The following is a 20,303-nucleotide window of genomic DNA, read 5'->3' on the forward strand; positions in this document are numbered from 1 at the left end:
GCCTATTGCTTCCAGTTTAAAAGCAGTATGGGATTCGAAACCGTGTCAAAGGCCTTAGACATATCAAGGAATACACCTATAACTTTATTTTTAGCATCTAGATGTCTAACAATGGTATCTGTAAGCGAAAAAGCTGCATCTTCTGTTGCCAAAATGTTGCCAAAGCCAAATTTATTACTTGCAATAATGTTATTATGTTGAAGAAATTTAATGAGTCTACAATTTAATAGTTTTTCCAGTATTTTAGAAATAACAGTTAGCACAGATATCGGTCTATAGTTGCCGATATTGTTTTTGTCGCTGTTTTTATGAATAGGATGTACTAACGCCTCCTTTAGAATGTCCGGAAATACACCTGTGCTCAGGCATACATTACACATGTGGGTTATGAAAATAAATTGAAGTTTACTTAAAGTTTTATAATGAAATTCTATGCTATAAACCGCCCGATAATAATTGGCGCTTGTTAATTTTTAAAACGTTGACATAGAACCAAATAATAGTTTGTAAACAGTCGAATGTTTTGTACAACATCCTTACAACATTGCTGTGTTGCTGATGTGGGTAAGGAGTTTCCCACGCTCATTTCTACTTTATACATTTTTGTTTAAAAGTAGGTACTAGTACAATTTTTTTCCCTAAGTCCATGCTTTAGGCTATGAGCCCACGATCTCTCGTCCAGAAAGGTACCTATGCTACTATTTCGGTTTCCATACTCATGGAATTTACGATATTTTCATTTGTAATGTAGACTTTTTCGATGTCATACATATACTCATTTAATTAACCACTGCTTAGGTGATCCTCTTCCTCGTTATAATGGAAAAATGAGGGTTTATAATATGCGGTACTGGGCCCCGATTCTGCTATTCATAATGGCCGATGAATGAATGGCAAATGGATTAAATTGGCACTATTTGTAATATTGTAAGCATTTTTGTAACACAATAATAGGAAATTAAGTCCGGGACGGAACACTCACGGTCAATACAATGAGTTTCCAATTTTTGTGTTAGTAATATGCTTCAGAGAATATGAATAGTTTCGTTAATCCAACTGCCATTCATTCATCGGCCATTGTACCTAAATAGCAGAATCGATGCTGACAACTAACAGCATCGACTATGAGATCGTAAACATTGACCTGAGCGACAAATCCGAATGGCGCGCATCTAAAAGTGCCTTCAATAAGAACCTTATTTTCTGGCTTTGGAACAGAGAGTCGGAAAAATATTGACCAATAGAATTGAATGAAACTTCCGCTCATATCCAGAATACGGCCAGGTACCTATTAATATCTATACCCTTTTTCTTTACTCCTTCCTTACCCTTGTCCTAAATTCTGCTATAAGTGTTTATATTTATTTTATTCTATATCCTCCAACTTTCTCATTCCAGATACTTATCTTATTCCTTATTCATTAGAATAGTGAAGACACCGGACGCTATCGACGATCAGATAGTTGAAACATACTTCAAAGCGCTTGACTTCATTCAGAACGAACTGAAACGGCGAGGGTCGAGGGTACGGGGAACAACCCAGATACGCTGATTACATCATCTGGCCGTGGTTTGAAAGGCTTATTACGTACTTATTACTTATGTACCATGACCTTGTTGTGAATTAATATCTGCTACTGAAAGAAGTTTTGCAGGAATTCCATGGCGCATTAATTAATGGGACACAACTGTAAAACGAAACAGAAGTATGTACTAAAATATTTTGTTGTTTAAAATATGCAGTTACTGACCATCTTTAAGTAAAATTAGTTGTGAAACTATATCGGAACACCATACCCAAAGTAATCTGGGGGCACGGCAGTGAGCCGCCAAGTTGGCCGTTGAAGGGTACACAAAGGTATACCTTTACCTTTCAAGAGTTCTGATTTGTATCATTTTGTTCTGATAAACGTTAAGTCACAAAATTAACTATAACAACAAAGAAATCGCAGTGAGAAACCTTCGATTTAGCACGACTTTGTCTAGATTTTATCACTTTTTGGAGATCAACAAAAAGGTCCATCGATACTTGGCTAGTTTTTTACATCTTTACATCAAGTTCATCTAAATCAACATTTTTTTTATGGCTCCGAAGCGATATAAGTATGTTAATAATGTCTTACTAATATATCTACTTAGGTATGTGACATTCAATTCTAGTATTTAATTTATCCGAAATTGACCGTAATAAAATGTAATTAATAATTCAATAAATAAGTTTCCATTTGGTTTACCACTACTTGTTTTTATTTTAATTGCCAGTACTCGCTCAGATACAAATAGGTAATTTCCAGTCATGCAAATCATTCATTGTGTCTTGTCATTCTGTGGTCTTGTGATAGAACTGTCAAAAGTTGCTATCGGTAGAAATAATATCCCTCCCCCGACCGGTTGACTTGGTAAAGGTATTAGTATTACATTACATTATTATCTTGCCAGGCGCACGAACTAGCTGGTTGGCGAGCCGCAGTAAATAATATCTGAATTCTGAAACCTATTACTTCGCATAATATTCCTTTAAATTCAAAATGTCCGAGAAACATTTACAAACCGGTAAGTTGTCATTGAATAATAAAATGAAGAATATTTTTTTATTTGTTGGAATCCAGTTAACCTCATTTGTTTTTCTTAGGCGATGTCTTACCTCCGTACAGCGGCAAATTGCGGGTGTTTGCCATGAGATTCTGCCCTTACGCCGAGCGAACTGTGCTTGTGTTGAATGCTAAGAACCTGCAGTACGATTTAGTTTTCGTTAACTTGGATCACAAACCCGAATGGCTTTTCAATTTTAGCCCCAAAGGTAAGCTCAGTAACTAATTATTTGCATAACTTAATTAGGTTTAGTTGACTTGTGTCAAACTAGGATAACATAAGCATATAAAAAAAATATTGCGATTGCTACTTTTTATTATAATTGTTCAGTGAGATCATAGTTGAGGAAAACTTTTGTTTTATTATATGTATAATATCACAGAATGTGTGTTTATTATATTAAAAACTTAAAATGTTTTCTGTTTAAAGGTACTGTACCAGCTCTGGAATATGAGCAGGGCAAAGCAATATTTGACAGCAACATTATAAACTTCTATCTTGATGAGAAATACCCTGAGCCAGCTCTCCAATCAGCAGACCCACTGCGCAGGGCTCAAGACAAAATTATTGTAGAGCTGTTTGCTTCGGTAAGAGATTTGTGACCATGGTATTTTTTTTTTATTAATTCATGATAGCTTATGAGATTCCAATTAGAGTTCCAATTAGGATACTATTTTGGTGACAAATCATAAAATTAAAGTAAAAACAATTCGCGATGTTATATAATTATGCTGAACAATAATTAGTATAAATGTATGTATTATAAATAGGTAAAGCAGTTCAACAGGTGCCTTAGCTAACTGAATACATTTGATATAAAAATTCAAGTCTGTGCATAGAATTAAATATTGGTTATTGTTACAGGTTCAGTCAGCATTTTACACAGCTGCTTACAATGCCCAGAACCTGCAACCAGAAATGGTGGAGAACTACCACAAGGGCCTTGAAAGTCTGCAGAAAGAGCTTGTGGCTCGTGGCACTAAGTACTTACACGGTGACACCCCCGGATTAGTGGATTTCACCCTTTTCCCATTCTTTGAACGTTTTGAGGCCTTGCCACTTATTGGCAAACCAGAATTTGCTTTGGACAAAGCCAAATACGAGGCACTGGTAAGCATAAAACATTTCAAATGTCAGAATATAAAATATCATAATTGTCTATTTAAGTTATGCCAAGTTCTTAGAGATTTTTTTTGGTCATCTTTGTTAATTTGTACAACATTTTGGATCTTACCCTATTTATAGGTCTATCACATTATAGTATCACAATCAAATTCCATATGGCGTTAGAGAATGACAATCAGAAATAAGCTATAACAACATTTTCTTATCAGGTTAACTATATTGATGCCATGAAGACGGTCCCAGCTGTGAAGAGTTACTATCTGACTGCAGAGACTCATGCTAAATTCATGGAGTCCCGTAACAAAGGTGACGCTAACTACAACATGTTGGACACCAGTGATGTCTGCTGCATGCGCCCACGGAAGAAGAAGGAATAAAAAATATTAAAATTCGTTTCACAAACCAGTAATAATATCTACGTATTTTATTATTGTCATTGCTGATTAGCAACAATAGTACATTTATTTTTCCTTTTGCATTATTACAAAAAGTACAATTTTTTGTATATGGTTTTTTTTATCAGGCATCCTTATCTACTATGGTTTGTGTTTATTTATAACGGTTTACCTCATACTGATAATAGGTACGTAATTGATAGTGCTATTGACTTATCATTCTGAAGTCATCACTTCACATTGAGACACTTTTTATTCATTGTTGCAGAAACTTGAGATCATCATTATTTTTGACACGTAGGTAGTCTGTTTTTGAAAGAGATTTGATTACTACTTTTGATTATTCAATCTAAATAGCCACCCCTACATCAAATGCAACTAATGATACCTTCGCAGTTACATTCTTAAGAGAGAAGCGAATTTTCTATTTATTATCTATATTATTTGAATTTAAAGCACCCAGAGTTGCGCCGCGTGACTCAGAGGATTTGGCTCATTAGACAGGGTATTGTAGGTAAACAAGGACAAGCAAAAAATTTAACTGACCTTTAAAATCAGTCAAGCACTTTACTTGTCACCAATACTGACCTACTTAAACTCGAAATGCCGAGAAATCAATAAATCGAAACGGTCGGTTCTGTTGCTTTGTGCACAATAAGAGGCTCTTTAGTCAGGACTACAGAAAAAGGGGTTTGGTAGCAAAATAATAGACAATATTGTAAAATAAAATTTATATATTTCATAATTTTTATGTTAACACAACCTCCAATAATGTTTATGTGCCAATCACTGACGTGTTTATACAAAGCACTTTGTTACCAATCTCATCGACTAAGAATGTGATAGTGTGTAACATACAACATATACCTACCTAGAGACGGGTCCAGACATTGGGTATAGCCGCAAGAATGTAAATAGGCTCTGGGTTGTTACAGAAAGACACTATTCTGCGCCATGTAGTGCGCTATCAAGCTTCCACAAAATACACATCCCTTTCTAACAAAAAATATGGAGCTACACGGTGTAAAAGTCTTTAATTTTACAAGTTTGATTTCACACTAAGTATGGCCTAGCTATATCATTCCCAATGTCTGCCGATAGCTTACTTCATCGTAATAGAGTAAGGAACACTTACGCTTGAGATTCAACAAGTATGTAACATACTAGAGGACTAACTATAAAGTGACTATAACAAATAGATTTCAAGTATTCATTTAGATTTTATGTACAAGACGGTTTAACAAGCAAGTCGAGCATTGTTTTACTTCGTGCGGCGATTTTTTTCACATATTCATGGTTGAGTTATAATATATTATTTTATCTACTGTCGATATTTTAATAAAGCTGGTTTAGTTTAAAGTTTTATGGTAGAGAGTATTGTTTTAAATAAATTAAGCTCACATCTATGTAACCAACTACGCTGAGTAAAGCTTCCTAAGTACATGTTTAGTAACATCGTATTTTCATAATAAATAACAGAAATGTTAGTGAACTTTAGCTATAGAAAATCGCCTCTATTTCTTTATACCATCGGATCAATTTATCTTTATATCATCTATTTCAGAAAGCACCTTGGGGTAACTGTTTTTTTTTAATTTAATCATTGTAATCAGCACCTTTACTATGAGATTTCAAAGCAAGTCTGTTGAAATTATGAGAGCGAGGAGGCACGCTACATAGACGGTTGCGGCATCTCGCTTTGACAGAGGCCACAGTCTTGTTTTGAGAACTCATTATTAAGTGTGCAGATTATTCCCATAACTTTGTTCTACAGAATTATTGGAATTTGTGGAATTATTCATGTTCTCTAAGTGAGTTCATATTCTGCACCAAGATGAGATTACATAAAAGAGTATTTTCTTACTTTGCACTGACACCCGGGAGGCACGAATGATTTCATACATATTTGATATTAAGTACATAGAGTTAAATTTATAAATATTTAAAGAAAATGTCATAACGAGTTGTATATTGCACTAATTTGTACTATCCTAAACTAAATCGAATACTAAAATTATAATTAAGTAATTGTTTTAAGAGTTCAATAAAAACGTGCCATCAATTTCAATCCAACAAATTGGATATGATATTTTCCTCTGTTATTTAATGAAAAAATCTGTTATTTTTTTCAATTGTTAAGTGAAATTATTAAGCATTGAGTTGCACGCTTAAATATTACTCTTTAATAAATTAATAACCGTTATTTATGTTAATATCATTAGGAATGTATAATTTCGATCGTTATTTGACTTAGTTATCTCTGCAGTAAACATAAACTTTCCAAAAAATACTGTGGATTCCAGAGAGTTTTAAATTGTCATGCATTAGAGAAAATAGTTAAAAATATCATTGCTGAATTTGGCTTGCGAAAAACAGCAAACCTTTTTTTAAACTGGTAACATTTTTGTAGAAGAAAATAGAGTATTATGTATTAAGAAGTTTGGCATGGAAATAACGAATTTCTCTCCTATTTTTTCCTATTTTATATACTAATTAATAGAGGAATGGATTTGTTTCTATAATTTAAAAGATGCTACATTTTATTAATATCTTTCGATCTACCTTGTGCTGTCTACTATAAGGCAAAACGCAAATGTGGACATATTAGTGTGTTGTGTCAGGTACAATCTACCAATACATTATTTATTTCTATAGAACCAGTCTACCTGCGAAAACGTTAACTGTGTGCAATCACCAATGCAGCAACTACAGACCCTTGGTAATGGAGTGTCGTACCAACAAATAGTTTCTAATAATTCAGCGTTAAATAAACATCGTTCACAATGCTTCCACACAATTTTGTACTAGTCAGAGAAAATGTTTAACATCCAAGACTGGTCTTATGCTGTGTGGTTTGTTAATAACATTTAACAACAAAATGAGGAAGACGTATTTTAATTCTTCAGGTAATTGTTATTACTGACATTCAAAATTCTCCATTTAGGACTTCAAAAGTAAACGTCAAAAACAGTTATAATAAATGGCTAATGAGGATTAATTTTGTGATTTCAAAAACTTGTTCCACGTTTTACCTTCAATAACCGTCGCTGATAATTTGGCCTGTTGATCCTATTTGAACGTTAAGTTTTTTTCTTGAATATGTTTTGCAGGTTCATGTTTGTCTTTTGCTGGAACATTTGCGTGACCCTCCTGCCAACCTCTTGCGCGGCTTGCAGGTTGGTGTTGGGGCGTGGAGGGGGCTCCCTCGTGACGTCACTGTTGGAGGCTGGGCCCGCTACGTTGTGAATGAGCGCTTCTATTGCTGCCTTGTACTGAGATAGTGGCGGTACTTGAACGGCTTCTTCGAGTTTCCTGATTAGATAATGTTTTGTAAATTAACTGGAATATTGGATGGCGAAACTTCTTCGATAAGTAGAAGTTCAAAGAAGAATTGCACATGCTCCAGATGATGTCTCACCTGAGTGCTGGCAGTAAGGCAGGATGGTGTCGGCAGTGATGCACGGCGAGCTGCAGGCCGGGCGTGAGCGCCGCCAGGCCCTCGCGCGACACGCACGCCCGGGACAGCGTGCACAGTAGCGACACCGCTACAATACAAAAATATACACATTATCGGACAACATAATCTAAAAACATTTCATCATCATCATCCACAGCCTTTGTCTTCCCTCTGCTGGGCATAGACCTCCCTTTTCTTGTGCCAATTTCTACGGTCCTGTGCCTGCATCATCCAGACTCGACCCGAGACCTTTACTATGTCATCGACCCATCTTGCTCCCGGACGACCGACGCTTCTTTTGCCTTGTCTTGGCCACCTTTCTGTTACCGCCTTAGTCCACCTAAAAATACTTGCGTGTCGCAATGTACCTATTTCTTGATCAACCAGTTTGAACTTCTCGCTAGAAACTTTAGCGCGTCACACCCACTCAAACGCTTGGCGGCCAATGTAAACGCGAACCCGCTACGTCTTCGCGAGGTCGCACCCGTTACCGCGCCCGCGCGTACCATCGTGAACAAGTCCAGTAAAACGGGGCAAATAGACGTTTTTTTTAGGTGGATAGAAATTTTGATTACAATTTGGACGTTTAACAAGACAAAATATAAAGATTATACGAAAATTCTCAAGCATTTCATGAAGTAATTGTGTTAAGTGTTTAATATTGAAATAGTTTGATGTTTAATTGTGAAAATATTCATGCAACCCCCTAAAAACACTATTTTCTATTCACCCCTTGAAATTCTATTTACCCCGTTTTCCGGTACTTAGTATCCTCTCACCTTTCTCGGAGACGGCGTGGTTGTCCACCGTGGGCAGCACGAGCAGCGCGAGCGCCTCGGCGGTGCGCGCGGCCTCGCGCGGCGCGGGCGCGGCCGCCAGCATGTCCTCCACGGGCGCCCAGCACTGCGCCTCGCACGCCAGCGCGCGGATCACGCACGACCGGGTCACGCTGCCCCACGACGATATCGCTTCTTCGCGGACAGATCTGTGTCAAAGATACGCAGTAGTAGCAGCGTGCTTATTAAATGTGGTCTGCATCTGTCTGTGGTGCATGAGATTTGAATGTAAGCAAAAATATATTAAAATTTTATGAATACTGAAATGCGATTTTATAAAAGTTGGCAAGTAATTTAGATCCCAAGAAAGGCACTAAGCTACTTCATACCACGATATCCATCGACTACAAAAATCAATCTTTACACATTATACTACTTTACAATACTTATTAATTAATTTCTAACTTACACATCCTCGTCGTGCAGCAAGGCCATAACAGCGGGCAGCATTTGTCTTTCAATACACTTCTCACTGAGCTCTGTCGCATTCGACAGCTCCGTTATAAGGCTAGCAATGTACACCCTCACCGTACTACCGCTTGGACTCTCACAACTGCTCGCCGCGACTGTCAAAGAAAAATGGACCTTAAATCCCTGGGATTTAGTATGAGTTTGGCAGCTTAAATTGTACAAACGAGTTTTTAGCTGGTAGGTAGGTATCTGACAGAAAATGCTCGAAGTCAGTAAAAAAGACAGTTAATCGGTATTTTCCGTTTCGTATTCAGCATTCAAACATGCGCGGGATTCTATAACTCTGCAACCTCAATTAATTTTAACAAATGTGTTAACTTAGCTCAGTCCTCACTAAGACTCATAAAGCTCAGTTATGCACGTTAGCTGGCCGTTCGGAACGGTAGTTAAAAAGAACAATGAAGTTATTGCGTCATAAAAACCAAGTGGGGCGATAATTTGTGATAACTTTAACAGGATTTTCAACTAATCGCAGAGCTTTAAAACTAAGCAGCCTAAATTAAAACGAAATTCTAAAGATAGAGAGCTCTAAAACCATTAACCGTTTGATCATTTGCGCAGTAAAAAATATTAATATTCCACAACGCCATCTAGCCACAAACTAAGAAAAGCATGTCTTATGAGTAGTTGACTCCTGATAAGCATATACTTAAATATATCTTCTAAATACATACATAATACACATAAATTACACCCAGATACAGAACGAATGATCGTGCTCATCACGCAAACATTTTTCCTGGGTGTTAAGTTAACCGAAGCCAGACCTCCGGTACACCTCGGACCTCCTCCGGTCAGGGTCACTACGAGAAGATTAGGCCCGTCAAATGGTTTAAGACAAACCAAAAATCCTCGTGTTTGATTCAATCGCGTTTATGAATCTCGGAAAGGGGAAGGGGATGCTTTTATTTACTTATAAAAAAGGTATTTACTTACATTCTCTTAGATGTTGTAAATAGAAATCTAGGGAGTCTTGTGTGTGTTCCGCAACCCACTTTAGCGGTACAGAGAATATTTTGACTGGTAATCCTCGTATGCTGCTGTACATTATCCATCTAAATTAAGCAGAAAAAAAACTTGTATCAATATTAAATAACTAATAAAATAGGAATAAGAGATGTTTAAGAGTTAATGGAACTACTGGAAACTATGTATTCATTTGTAGGCGTTATCAAGCATTCTTGTTATTGGACTAAAGGGCACTTTCAAATTCGCTATCCCTACTAATATTATAAATGCGAAAGTAACTCTGTCTGTCTGTCTGTTACGCTTTCAAGTCTAAACCAATGAACTGATTTTAATGAAATTTGGTACAGAGATAGAGTTGTCCTTGAGAAAGAACATAGGATAGTTTTTATTCCGGACTTTTGAAGAGTTCTCTTGGAAACGCCGACCTCGACGCGGGCGAAGCTGCGGGCGAAAAGCTAGTAATTAATAAATAAATAATGTTATGACTTACTTTTGTAAAAATTCTCCGTGTTGTATCTTGTCTTCCAATGCAGGTAAAATAATTACCAAATAAATTCCAACAAGTATCACACTTTCCGCATTCACAGAATGCAGTTTCTCCATTTTGTGTTCTAATTCGGTTACAATTTCAGTAAATATAGGCTTTAATATGTGAAGAGTGAAGGTAGGGCCGAAATTCTCAACATAACTGTTTACTAGTGATATAAGAAGTTCGTAAATCGCCGTGTGGTTTAGAACCTTGCAGTTTGTTATCACTTCTATAATTTGTTTAACTCTGAAAAATAATGTTTTTATATTAAATATTTACCTTACGGTAAAAAGCGTGAATTTTACGCAATGTATAGATATCCCTTCGTATTTAACATAGACTCACTGCTAATTGAAATTCTAAAGTAATACATCAACGGGTAACCGAGCTCAGGAGACGTGTTGCGAGTTTGATTCCCGCGTAGGACGAGCGTTTGTGTGTTCCACGAATGCCTCCCGCGACACAAGGATTAAATCCCTTACTATGGGACTAGTCTATTTATCTCAACACTCCATTTGTCAAAGACAGCATGAAACTTAAGGAAATTTTGCTTGGTGTCTATGATGCAGATGATAATCAATGCATTATATAAAGAAGAAAAAACTTACGTGCTTATATACCAACTTAACTCCGCCCATCTGACGTCAGGTTTCTCCTTAATTAAATTATTCATAGTCACTAACAACACCTTCGCGTCGACATTAGTTTCAACATAACACTGGAGATCTATAAAATACTCTTGCTCCTCAAGAGGCACCTCTTGTAAATTAACAGTTTGCATATCACAGTTATTGTGGGTCACATCCCTCACTATTTGTACATTAACTACGTAGGCCAGCTTCGCTAACACTAAAACCCGCATAACCTCTAAATACAACAGCACAGTCTTCCATTCGTTTTCCTCGCTCGCTTTTGTTAAATTCGACATTATGCGACTGCATAAGTCGGTTGAGAATTTACCTGGAACAAGAGATTATTGCAATGACATTTATGACAAGATGACTTTATGACAGGGTCTGTTCCAGTTGTAGAAGTGAGAGCCTTATCTGCCTTCTCGCTTAAACAATAGCAACCATCTTACGTACAGGAAATGAAGAGAATTACTTAAAAATAATCATTAAAAATTTACCTGCAATCAAAGCACTCCTGGCGAGCACAGGAACGAATATATTTACAGTATCCTTCACACACTTATCAACTGGGTCCTTTAAGAAGTTGAACATGAGACTTTCGAGCTGGTTGTACTTATGTTCAGCTACTGGACAGATGAGACAAGCAGACTTGAGTCCTAACGTTCGGATTTCTAGTTCGTTCGACTCGCACATGAGGACGACTAGACTCAGTAGTAGTGATGTGCATAGCTCGATAGGCACGTATGGCGCGATGGCCATGCAGACTTGACTGGCCAGTACGCGGCGCTCTACCGATCGAGACGCCATTAGCTCTGCTATTGATGACAATACTTCGCCGCTACCACCCCACTTCACTACCAAGCAGGTTGCTGAAAAATAATAATTTAGTTTACCAGACAGTTTTTAATACAGATTTTTTTTTCTGCTGTCGAGGACTAAATATTTGGTATTTATGAAGCATTGTTTAAGAGTACACAGCACAAGGCAGGCATTATATTATGTACAAGCTGTTTCCCGCGACTCCATCCACGTCAGTTTACAGAGCGCGGTGTTTCCCGTTTCCGTGGGAATGCCAGGATGAATTGAAGCGTTGTCATTCTACCCTCAATATTCCCTTTAAAATCAAAATACCCAAAACCACTGGGCACATATTTCATTATTTTAAATAAGCAATATTTAAACCAAGTGCCAAAGCTATAAGCCATTTCAATTTTTTTTCATAAAAAAACTTTGAACTCCCATGAGCCCTCCTAACCACCTTTTTTTTCAGTTAAAATTAGCCTGTCCTTTCTCAAGCTCTAGAATATCTGTACTCCAAATTTAATTACAATCAGATCAGCAGTTTTGTCGTGAAAAAAAGACAGACAGATTGACAGATATATAGGCAGACGGACAGACCGATATAAATACTTTCGCATTTATAATATTAGTGTGAATTGTTATTATTTAAGAAGCAGTGAAGGGTGGACGAAACTGGGTGTTGTCCAATGTAATTTGACCTTTAAAACGTGCTGGTTAAGAACCCAATTTGTATAAATGAGTTTGTTTTTGTTAGGGGAAGGATGTACCGCCAGGCTGTGCTTACCCTCGCAGATGGCGCGCGTGTCGGGCGGGTCGGGGCGCTTGACAAGCGTGAGCAGCGCGTGCAGCGCGCGGGCGCGGCGCGGGCCGGCCGGCAGCAGCGCCGCCGCGCCCGCCACCAGCGCCGCCGCCTCGCTGCGCCGCGCCACCAGCGTGTGCGGCAGGATCTGACACGCACATACAACTAACCTCAGTTTTATACTGAAAGAGCGCGACCCCTTAACCCACAATAAAATTGCCTATTTCTTATTTAGTAAAAACTGACTTCTACATCAAGGAATTTAGTCCTTATTTTGTGTTTGGGCTTCACATACAATCAAGTCACATGTACAAAGACACCCACACCAATGCTTATCCTATCGGACCTTATCGGATCGCACCTGCGACAAATTACGCTATGCGCTTAGCGACATGATGACCTCTACCAATCGGCAACCCGTGCTTTAACATGTACCGGGGCATCGCAGTTGGCTTCTGTATGATAATTCTGAAAAGTAGAGTAGGATCTACTTGGCGAGAGAGTCGCGCGAGAATTGTTAGCAACGGTGCAATCGGCTGTAGTCGCGTCGGTTTGTATTATTCTGCCTCGAAAATAATCAGAAGAAAGATGGCAGGCGCGTGATTTTTTTTTTCTTTGCGGATCCTCGCGCCGAGCTCACCTTGGCGCTGGGAGGCGTCGATGTCGCCTTGCTGTCAGCTGTAGTCGCTGCTACCCTCAGCAGACGCACAGCGTGGGACGCGTTGTCCTTCTTCTGCGAGATCGTTATGTCCCAGAAGGAGGCAGCGGAGCGCGCGAGGGAAGACGACCCGAACGCGCCTCAAATACGAAGACGTCGGATGGGTCGGCGCAGAGCAGCGCATGAGCGCGCTCTCCCGCCCTAACTAAGGCCCTAGGCGACATGCACGGGGGTGTTTGTCGTCTGTTTATAGGACCCCGACGGGGGACCACATTTTGTGCAGTGGATGTGGTCCTAGTACCAGGTGGGGAGGCCAACGCTCTCTACATGTCGGCCTCCGAAACGAAGGAAGCCGTCGGCATCTATTAGCCGACGGTGCCCCGCAGTCGGTGCGTGTTGAAATCAGGGACCGGACAACCCCACTTTAGAGTTAAGCCGTTTGACAGGGTAACCCGTACACGGGGTAACTCATATCGCAGTGTTACCTTTTGTTCGAGTTACATCCTCGAAACCCAGCGAAATGGTTAACACCTTCATTATGGTAACCACGTGAAGGGGTTAACCCCTTCAATAACTTAACCCTTTGAAGTGGTTACCTTCACGAAAGGCTTTTATTCGTGTTACCCTGAATTACCCACTAAACTTGAGCTGCATACTTGCACCCTAGCGGCCCCTCATTGCTTTACTAAGACTACAGCTGATTTTCTTCTATCGCCGACTCGGACAAACTACCTACGCGCGAAACGTCATATAGGTAACTACCTGTTGCCCGCGACTTCGTCCGCGTGGTTAGAAGATATAAGTTAGGAATTTTTGAACGAAAGCCCTCGAAGATTAATATTTTTCCCCGTATTTGCCACATTTTCCATTAAATCTTCGCTCCTATTAGTTGCAGCGTAATTTTATATACCTAGCCTAAAACCTTCCTCGATTATTGGTCTATTGAACACAAAATGAGATCAAATTTTTTTAGATGAAATTATTTATAATAATTTAAAAAAAAATCGAATACAAGTTTTTTTTCATTTTTTGCATTTTCTGAGAAGATTTGACGGGTGAATTAGAGTGTTTTTTTTATATTAATTCAAAATAAGGTAAAAAAATAAATATTTTTAATCAAATAAATTACAGCGTATTTGGGACACAAAAAAGTAAGTTTTCACCAAATTTCGTTACAAAAATAAATTTTTGTAAAAGATAAAAATAAAAAACCACAATCTTGGTTTTTTAGATTTTTCACATAAATTTTGAGGTTATGTGAAAAAAATGTAAACACAAAAGTTTTAGATCTTTTTCTTTTAGAACTTTGCCATTTGACTTTTTTCGATACGAATTTTATTTTTGCCGGAAATCGATAAAAACCGTTTTTTACTCTTCAAACGTCACTCCCACCCCCTTCCCGACCTCAGATCACCCGTAAATTATTTTTCCTTTCATTTTTATAATATTCCCCTTCTTTTCTAATGGGTTTCATCCTTCTATTTTTTTTTTGGTTTTAAAAATTATCGACCCTGGTCTACAAGTATAGACACGAAAAATATATATCACAACGTTTGAAAAGTGCGACAAGCAAAATTAAACTGTAAGATCATATCCACAATGATTTTTATTCCATGTTTACAAGTCGCTCGGTAAATGCAACAATGGCGCCGCTGGGCGGTAAGATGTCACGTGCGCTCGTGGTTATACTATTTTCAAACTAATGTCTATGATAAAGAGTGCATATTGCATTGTCTTAGGTTGGAGTGGGTTACCCTGTTACAGTGTTACAGGGTAGTAAAGGGTAACCTGTTCGGAACAGGGTTACAGTAATCCGTTCGAAGGTGTAACATATGTCATAGGGTTTTTTCTTGAAGCGCTTAAAAAAACCCCTTCAAAAACCCTTTCAATGAGTATCCGGCCGGTCCCTGGTTGAAATGCTATGCATGCCCGCGCACCTACTAAATACGGGGACGCTGTACGGCGGTAAAGGTTTAGTCAGTAAGAGTCTGACACTACCCACTTCCTCCCCCGAGGAGGTGGGTGTCCATGAGGATTCCCCCGCCTAACCAAAAAAAAAAAAGGCGCGTGATATTTCAGAACCATGAGTTTTCGCCCAAGCCTTTGATGGCTTCCTCCTCAATTTAAAATCTATTTTTTTTTCTCTAGCCTGTATAATCCCACTACTGGCTTAAAGACTATAACTAAATAACCATCCTTAAAAGAACTCACCCTCGGCAAAGTATCAGCGACGAGCGTGAGTAATCCAGGCAGAGTGATGGGCTTATCGCTGCTCACTAGTTCAGCAAGGAGGTCGTTAGCGAGAGGCTCATTAACATTCAGAGTCTCGCAGCACCAGTTCAATATAGACACCTTGAGACTGTTTGGTATGCCACTAGAAAGGAAATGAAAATACTGTGTTTGTTAATCAAGTATTGCAAGTAATTAGGCTTAAAGTAAACACTTTAGGTTATATTGTCATGGTCAACAGCAAATCTATCGCACACTAAACTTATGGGAAATTCAGCTAGCGCTGTGGGTTGAAGTTAGCTAGCCTTCATACTGCTGAAGTCACGAAAAAAGGGAAGGTATAAAAAACTAAAAATTGAAAAAAGGCTCTCACCTATCAATCCACATCTCCTTGCTATTCGTTTCTATTGTATTATAATCGTAGTGTAGGCGGGTCCACTCCCCGGCATCGTTAATACTGAGCGTATCGTCCAACGTAGTGACACTGCCGCGGCGCAGCGGCGAGCCGCGAGCGCTGCCCTCACCCACCGCGCCCGCCTCGAACGAACTTATGTTCGAACCCTTTCTTGTACTGTGAAAAGAATATAAAACTTAGGAAAAATCATGAAATGTCATCTCTAAAGAGAATACAAACCGCCATCATGTCAAAATAGAGAACGAAGCCTTTGCAAACTTCGGTTCATATTTCGAACTGCAGAATCACGAACAATTTTTCATCACTTACTTAACTCGCTGGCTGGGCACCGACTAAAGGCATCTGTGAGTGGTGACAGAGACTTTACAGAGCTTTTGTTAGACGGCCATCACTGTCTACGCGTGTACGATGACTGTAATGCCCAGTTTAACGTAAGAATACACGCAATGTTTTTCTACTTACATAGCACTATTTTTGTCACTATCAATCATCTCAAACTGTTCTGGAGTCGCACTGTGAGTGGAGTTCCCACTGCCATAGTGGTTTTCAGCTGCAGTACACGTTATAGGCTTTGCCTCCAAGCTTTGTTCTACCCTCTGTACAGAAAGTAGTTTGTCTTCAGGTATATTGAGATCCAACACTTTGTTGTCAGAGGCAGGACTTGTAAGGGAATTCAGACTGACAATGGCAGCATCATATAGCTTTTGAAAGTTAAGTTTTTCAGTCTCCAATGCAATGACCTTTTGCTTCAATAAATCTATTTCTTCGGCTTGAATAAGTAGCTGCAAAAGACGTTAAGAAATAATTTTGTAAAACTATTCAAAATACATGTTTTGTTTTGTTAATAAATATTTTTTTTCCTATATCATTTATACTTATTGTTCTAGTCATTATTTATTGGCAATAGCTTGTCTACATAAAATAAAGGAACAATACAATGATATTAAAATTCCAAAACGTATTTTTCTATTAAAAAAATGAACTCTTCACTTACCTCATGGCTCCAATCAGTCTCATGTTCAATAGATGTCTGACAACTGACACACACATTGCCTTCTTCAATTTCTGTCTGGCTATTCGCTTCTGCATATGGCCACTCAGTTTCTGTGGAAGCATCTGCTTTGGGCACACTTAAATGACTTGTGTTGCCTCTAAATAAAGACACCAGGCCAACTGGACGCGGCATGTTGAGGCCGACATCGTCCCAGTCTTCAAATTCCTGTAACAAGGAATTTCATACAGAATAAAGCAGAGTAGAATTTTTTGATCATCATTAAATTATAATCCATTGTAAAGTTTTTTTTATAATTATTTATATTTTTAATAAAGAGGAATTCGATCTCGACCTACGAGTGAATAAACACTTGTAGTAAATAAACTTTCATAAAATAAATGATTATGAATCCGCATCACAAATTGACTGCACGGATAGCCGAGTTGTAGAGTAGAGGTCACCAAGCACAACCTACTGAGCGTGACGTGTCGCGGGTTCGATCCCCGAGTAGGAAAATCCTTTGTGTGATCCACGAATATTTGTCCTGAAGCTGGGTGACTTTGTGTATGTGACTGGAATGTTTGTGAAACCCCCGCGACACAAGGATTTAAATCCTAAAAATCAATGCCGTTCATCAACGAATGATCGTTCATGGTATGGCTTATTCTGTTCGATTACGACGGGCCAGCGGTGCGGGCTCGTATACTCAGATTGTATTGTGTCAATACCTCATATTGTAGGAATCAGGCAATATATTCAGTAATTTAAGTTATGCGCATCGGAAGCTAGAATTCTTTTAATTTAATCCAATACCTATATGTTATGTTTTAATTTGCCCAATTACAAAATCATAGTTCACTCATATCAATCAAAGTAGATAATGATCTTACAATCTTGAATCACGCAATGCATGTAGGGCTTAAAAACATAAATTAATAAACAGATTAATTATAATTACTAGCACAGAACAAAGATAAGTAACCTAGTTTTGTTTAATACATAAACATTATTTATAAACATGAATATTCATATGGCAGTATTAATTAAAGAGAAACATTATTATTCTACATTTTCATCTAACCTACTTTATCATGAACAAGTTATACCTTAATTGTGTATGTTAAAATGTTAATATATGTTTAACATGTAACAATATATGTTAGAATGAAACCACATGCTTCTATATGATTACCAGATATAACCCGCGGTTTCGCGTAATTACCGTTATTTTGCATAAAAATGGTTTTTGTTTTTATTGTGTATTTTTCGAATTCGGTACAAAACGGGAATACATTTTTGTATTAAGCCACTAGGTCCCCGATTCTGCTATTTTACAATGGCGGATGAATAAATGGCAATTGGATTAAATTTGAAATTATTCCTATTCTCTAGTCAATTGTATTGACCTTGAGTATAAAGCCCCGCACTGAATTTCCAATTATTGCATAGAAAAATGCTTAAGAGAATATGAAAATTGTCATTTTAAGCCAAGTTTCATTCATTCATCGAGCGTTGTAAATAGCAGAATTGGGGCCCAGTAGTAGATGATGAAACTAATCCTACCTTCTCCACCTTAATGTTTAGTTGTACATGTTTAGTTTAGTGTGGTACATAAATATTATTCATACCTGATCTGGGTTTTCATCAGAAAATGTTATGGAGGTAAGTTTGTAGTCTTGAAGGAGAAGATATTCATTAATAAGGAAGTTCAATGCTCTCTTTTCATGAGGTTTTAATGATCTCTGATCAAATAACTCTTTTGAGGACTTGTCTATGGTTGATTCTCCATCTGAAATGTTTTAATATAAATAGAGATCACAAAACTTGAACTTATAAGTGCCACAATGTGCAAAGGGTTAAAATTTCTTATTAAAAAGAAACTAAAATTCTGCTTGAAACTGAATGCTGATGCTGCTTTAGAAAGTATTTATCACTATAAAAAGGCACATTGTTACTTACCTTATACAACACATTTTTTTAATATATTTATTCAGATGTACTACTTATGTTAATTAGTACATAATTAACAGTGTGTAAGCAAGTGAAACATTCATACAGAAAGGCATATCATCACTTTTATTTTGATGACTCTAGACAATTTCTTGCAGCATATTTTGGACATAAATACATGGGAAATATTCTAAATAAGTGTTCACATTACACTGTGATATCATAACAGGAAATATGTACTACTTTTCCATCCACTTATGTGAATAAATATAAGATTTTTATTCTCAGAAGTGCAAGAAGATACTATATCATTATAGCTGTTAGATAACAAAGTGTAACATTATACTTATCATGCACACTGTTATAGAATATAATGTTGAAGTTTTCTCCTACCTGCAAATTGTGTTAGATTTGCTCTTAAAGAGTTGATGGTTTCTCTAGCCTTCCGCAGTTCAAACTCTAGCACAGCTACATCTCCCCCACTGCCTCCGCGATCACCACCACCATCCTCAGAGTACCGGGCAGTATCCAAGGAGTCTAGTGTTGCCTGGCTAGGCGTACGATCTACAAGACACATTTGTTATTATGTGAACATTTGAAAATTCATCAAAGTTTTTAATTTAATTGTAAATCAGTTATGGCTGATCAAATTTATGACAATAATGCATTACATAGACAAGTTACAATTATGGACTTTACTAATATTTAATTACTTTGTTTAATTAAGTATACTTGAAGCAGAGTAATAATAAAATTTAAAGTATACCTAATCACAATTAATTTGTAGTTAATGCACTTCATATGCAGGCCTTTTATGTAAACTTGGATTCTTTTGTGTATTACAAATTTAAAGTTTTTTAATCTCTTCTCAGTATAAAAATATTTGGTATAAACTTACGCATTGAGGAAAATTCTGATGCCCTAGAAACATGTTGCTCAAAATTTCCAGGATTGGAGAAGAACTCTCTGAGTTGTGGAAGTTCTCTGCCACTCTCCACCAGCTCTGTATGTAACTCCAAGGCTGTCAGGAAGTAATGATCTTTCAATAATTTAGTAGCTATGTCCTCGTAAGCTAAATGAGGTGATGCAGCGAAAGAGCTTTCTTCTATATCCTTATACGGGTTCATATTGCAATAGGCGACTATTTACATGCCACATGTATTATTTTGTTATCCTATTCAAGGTTTTTTCACGGTTGAAAATATAGGAAAATTATATATTTATCCCACAAAATCTGTTTGACAAATAACAAAGTAAGACGTCAAGTTGCTGTCACTCACTTAGTCACTGACAATACTGACATGACCAAACATAGGTTAAACATGGCAGTGACGAGTATATTAATTATTTTTACTACACAAATGTATAATCATATTGTTAACTGCAAATAGTTGCAATTATTTGTGATATCGTTTGTGGTATTAGTGTGTGTACTATTTTGTTCTTTACGT

The 20,303-nt window shown here is 37.6% G+C and overlaps 2 protein-coding genes across 2 annotated transcripts; one reads left to right on the forward strand and one right to left on the reverse strand.

Annotated features, from left to right (window-relative positions):
• Positions 1-2,377: 2,377 nt before the first annotated feature.
• Positions 2,378-4,131, forward strand: LOC113501099 (pyrimidodiazepine synthase-like). The gene is made up of 5 exons (XM_026882114.1): positions 2,378-2,553; positions 2,633-2,800; positions 3,022-3,179; positions 3,457-3,702; positions 3,927-4,131. The coding sequence occupies exons 1-5, from the start codon at positions 2,529-2,531 to the stop codon at positions 4,092-4,094; spliced, it is 765 nt and encodes a 254-aa protein (XP_026737915.1). The 5' UTR covers positions 2,378-2,528; the 3' UTR covers positions 4,095-4,131.
• Positions 4,132-4,828: 697 nt separating this feature from the next.
• On the reverse strand, positions 4,829-20,138 carry LOC113501407 (RAB11-binding protein RELCH-like). The gene is made up of 16 exons (XM_026882538.1): positions 19,751-20,138; positions 19,246-19,416; positions 18,531-18,691; positions 16,903-17,127; positions 16,371-16,690; positions 15,867-16,064; positions 15,476-15,638; positions 12,592-12,754; positions 11,504-11,875; positions 10,983-11,334; positions 10,336-10,620; positions 9,813-9,931; positions 8,815-8,971; positions 8,349-8,554; positions 7,531-7,657; positions 4,829-7,424 (listed from the first exon to the last, which is right to left on the reverse strand). The coding sequence occupies exons 1-16, from the start codon at positions 19,977-19,979 to the stop codon at positions 7,193-7,195; spliced, it is 3,480 nt and encodes a 1,159-aa protein (XP_026738339.1). The 5' UTR covers positions 19,980-20,138; the 3' UTR covers positions 4,829-7,192.
• Positions 20,139-20,303: the final 165 nt, after the last annotated feature.

This window comes from Trichoplusia ni, chromosome 15, assembly GCF_003590095.1.
Source record: "Trichoplusia ni isolate ovarian cell line Hi5 chromosome 15, tn1, whole genome shotgun sequence".
NCBI lineage: Eukaryota > Metazoa > Arthropoda > Insecta > Lepidoptera > Noctuidae > Trichoplusia > Trichoplusia ni.

Coding starts and splice junctions, on each gene's coding strand:
- LOC113501407 (XM_026882538.1), bottom strand. CDS start 19,979: ATGAACCCGTATAAGGATATAGAAGAAAGCTCTTTCGCTGCATCACCT. Junction 18,692..19,245: donor AAATCTAACACAATTTGCAG/GTAGGAGAAAAC, acceptor AAAACATTTCAG/ATGGAGAATCAACCATAGAC. Junction 7,425..7,530: donor GCCTTACTGCCAGCACTCAG/GTGAGACATCAT, acceptor TTATCTAATCAG/GAAACTCGAAGAAGCCGTTC.
- LOC113501099 (XM_026882114.1), top strand. CDS start 2,529: ATGTCCGAGAAACATTTACAAACCG. Junction 2,801..3,021: donor TTTCAATTTTAGCCCCAAAG/GTAAGCTCAGTA, acceptor TTCTGTTTAAAG/GTACTGTACCAGCTCTGGAA. Junction 3,180..3,456: donor TTGTAGAGCTGTTTGCTTCG/GTAAGAGATTTG, acceptor TTATTGTTACAG/GTTCAGTCAGCATTTTACAC.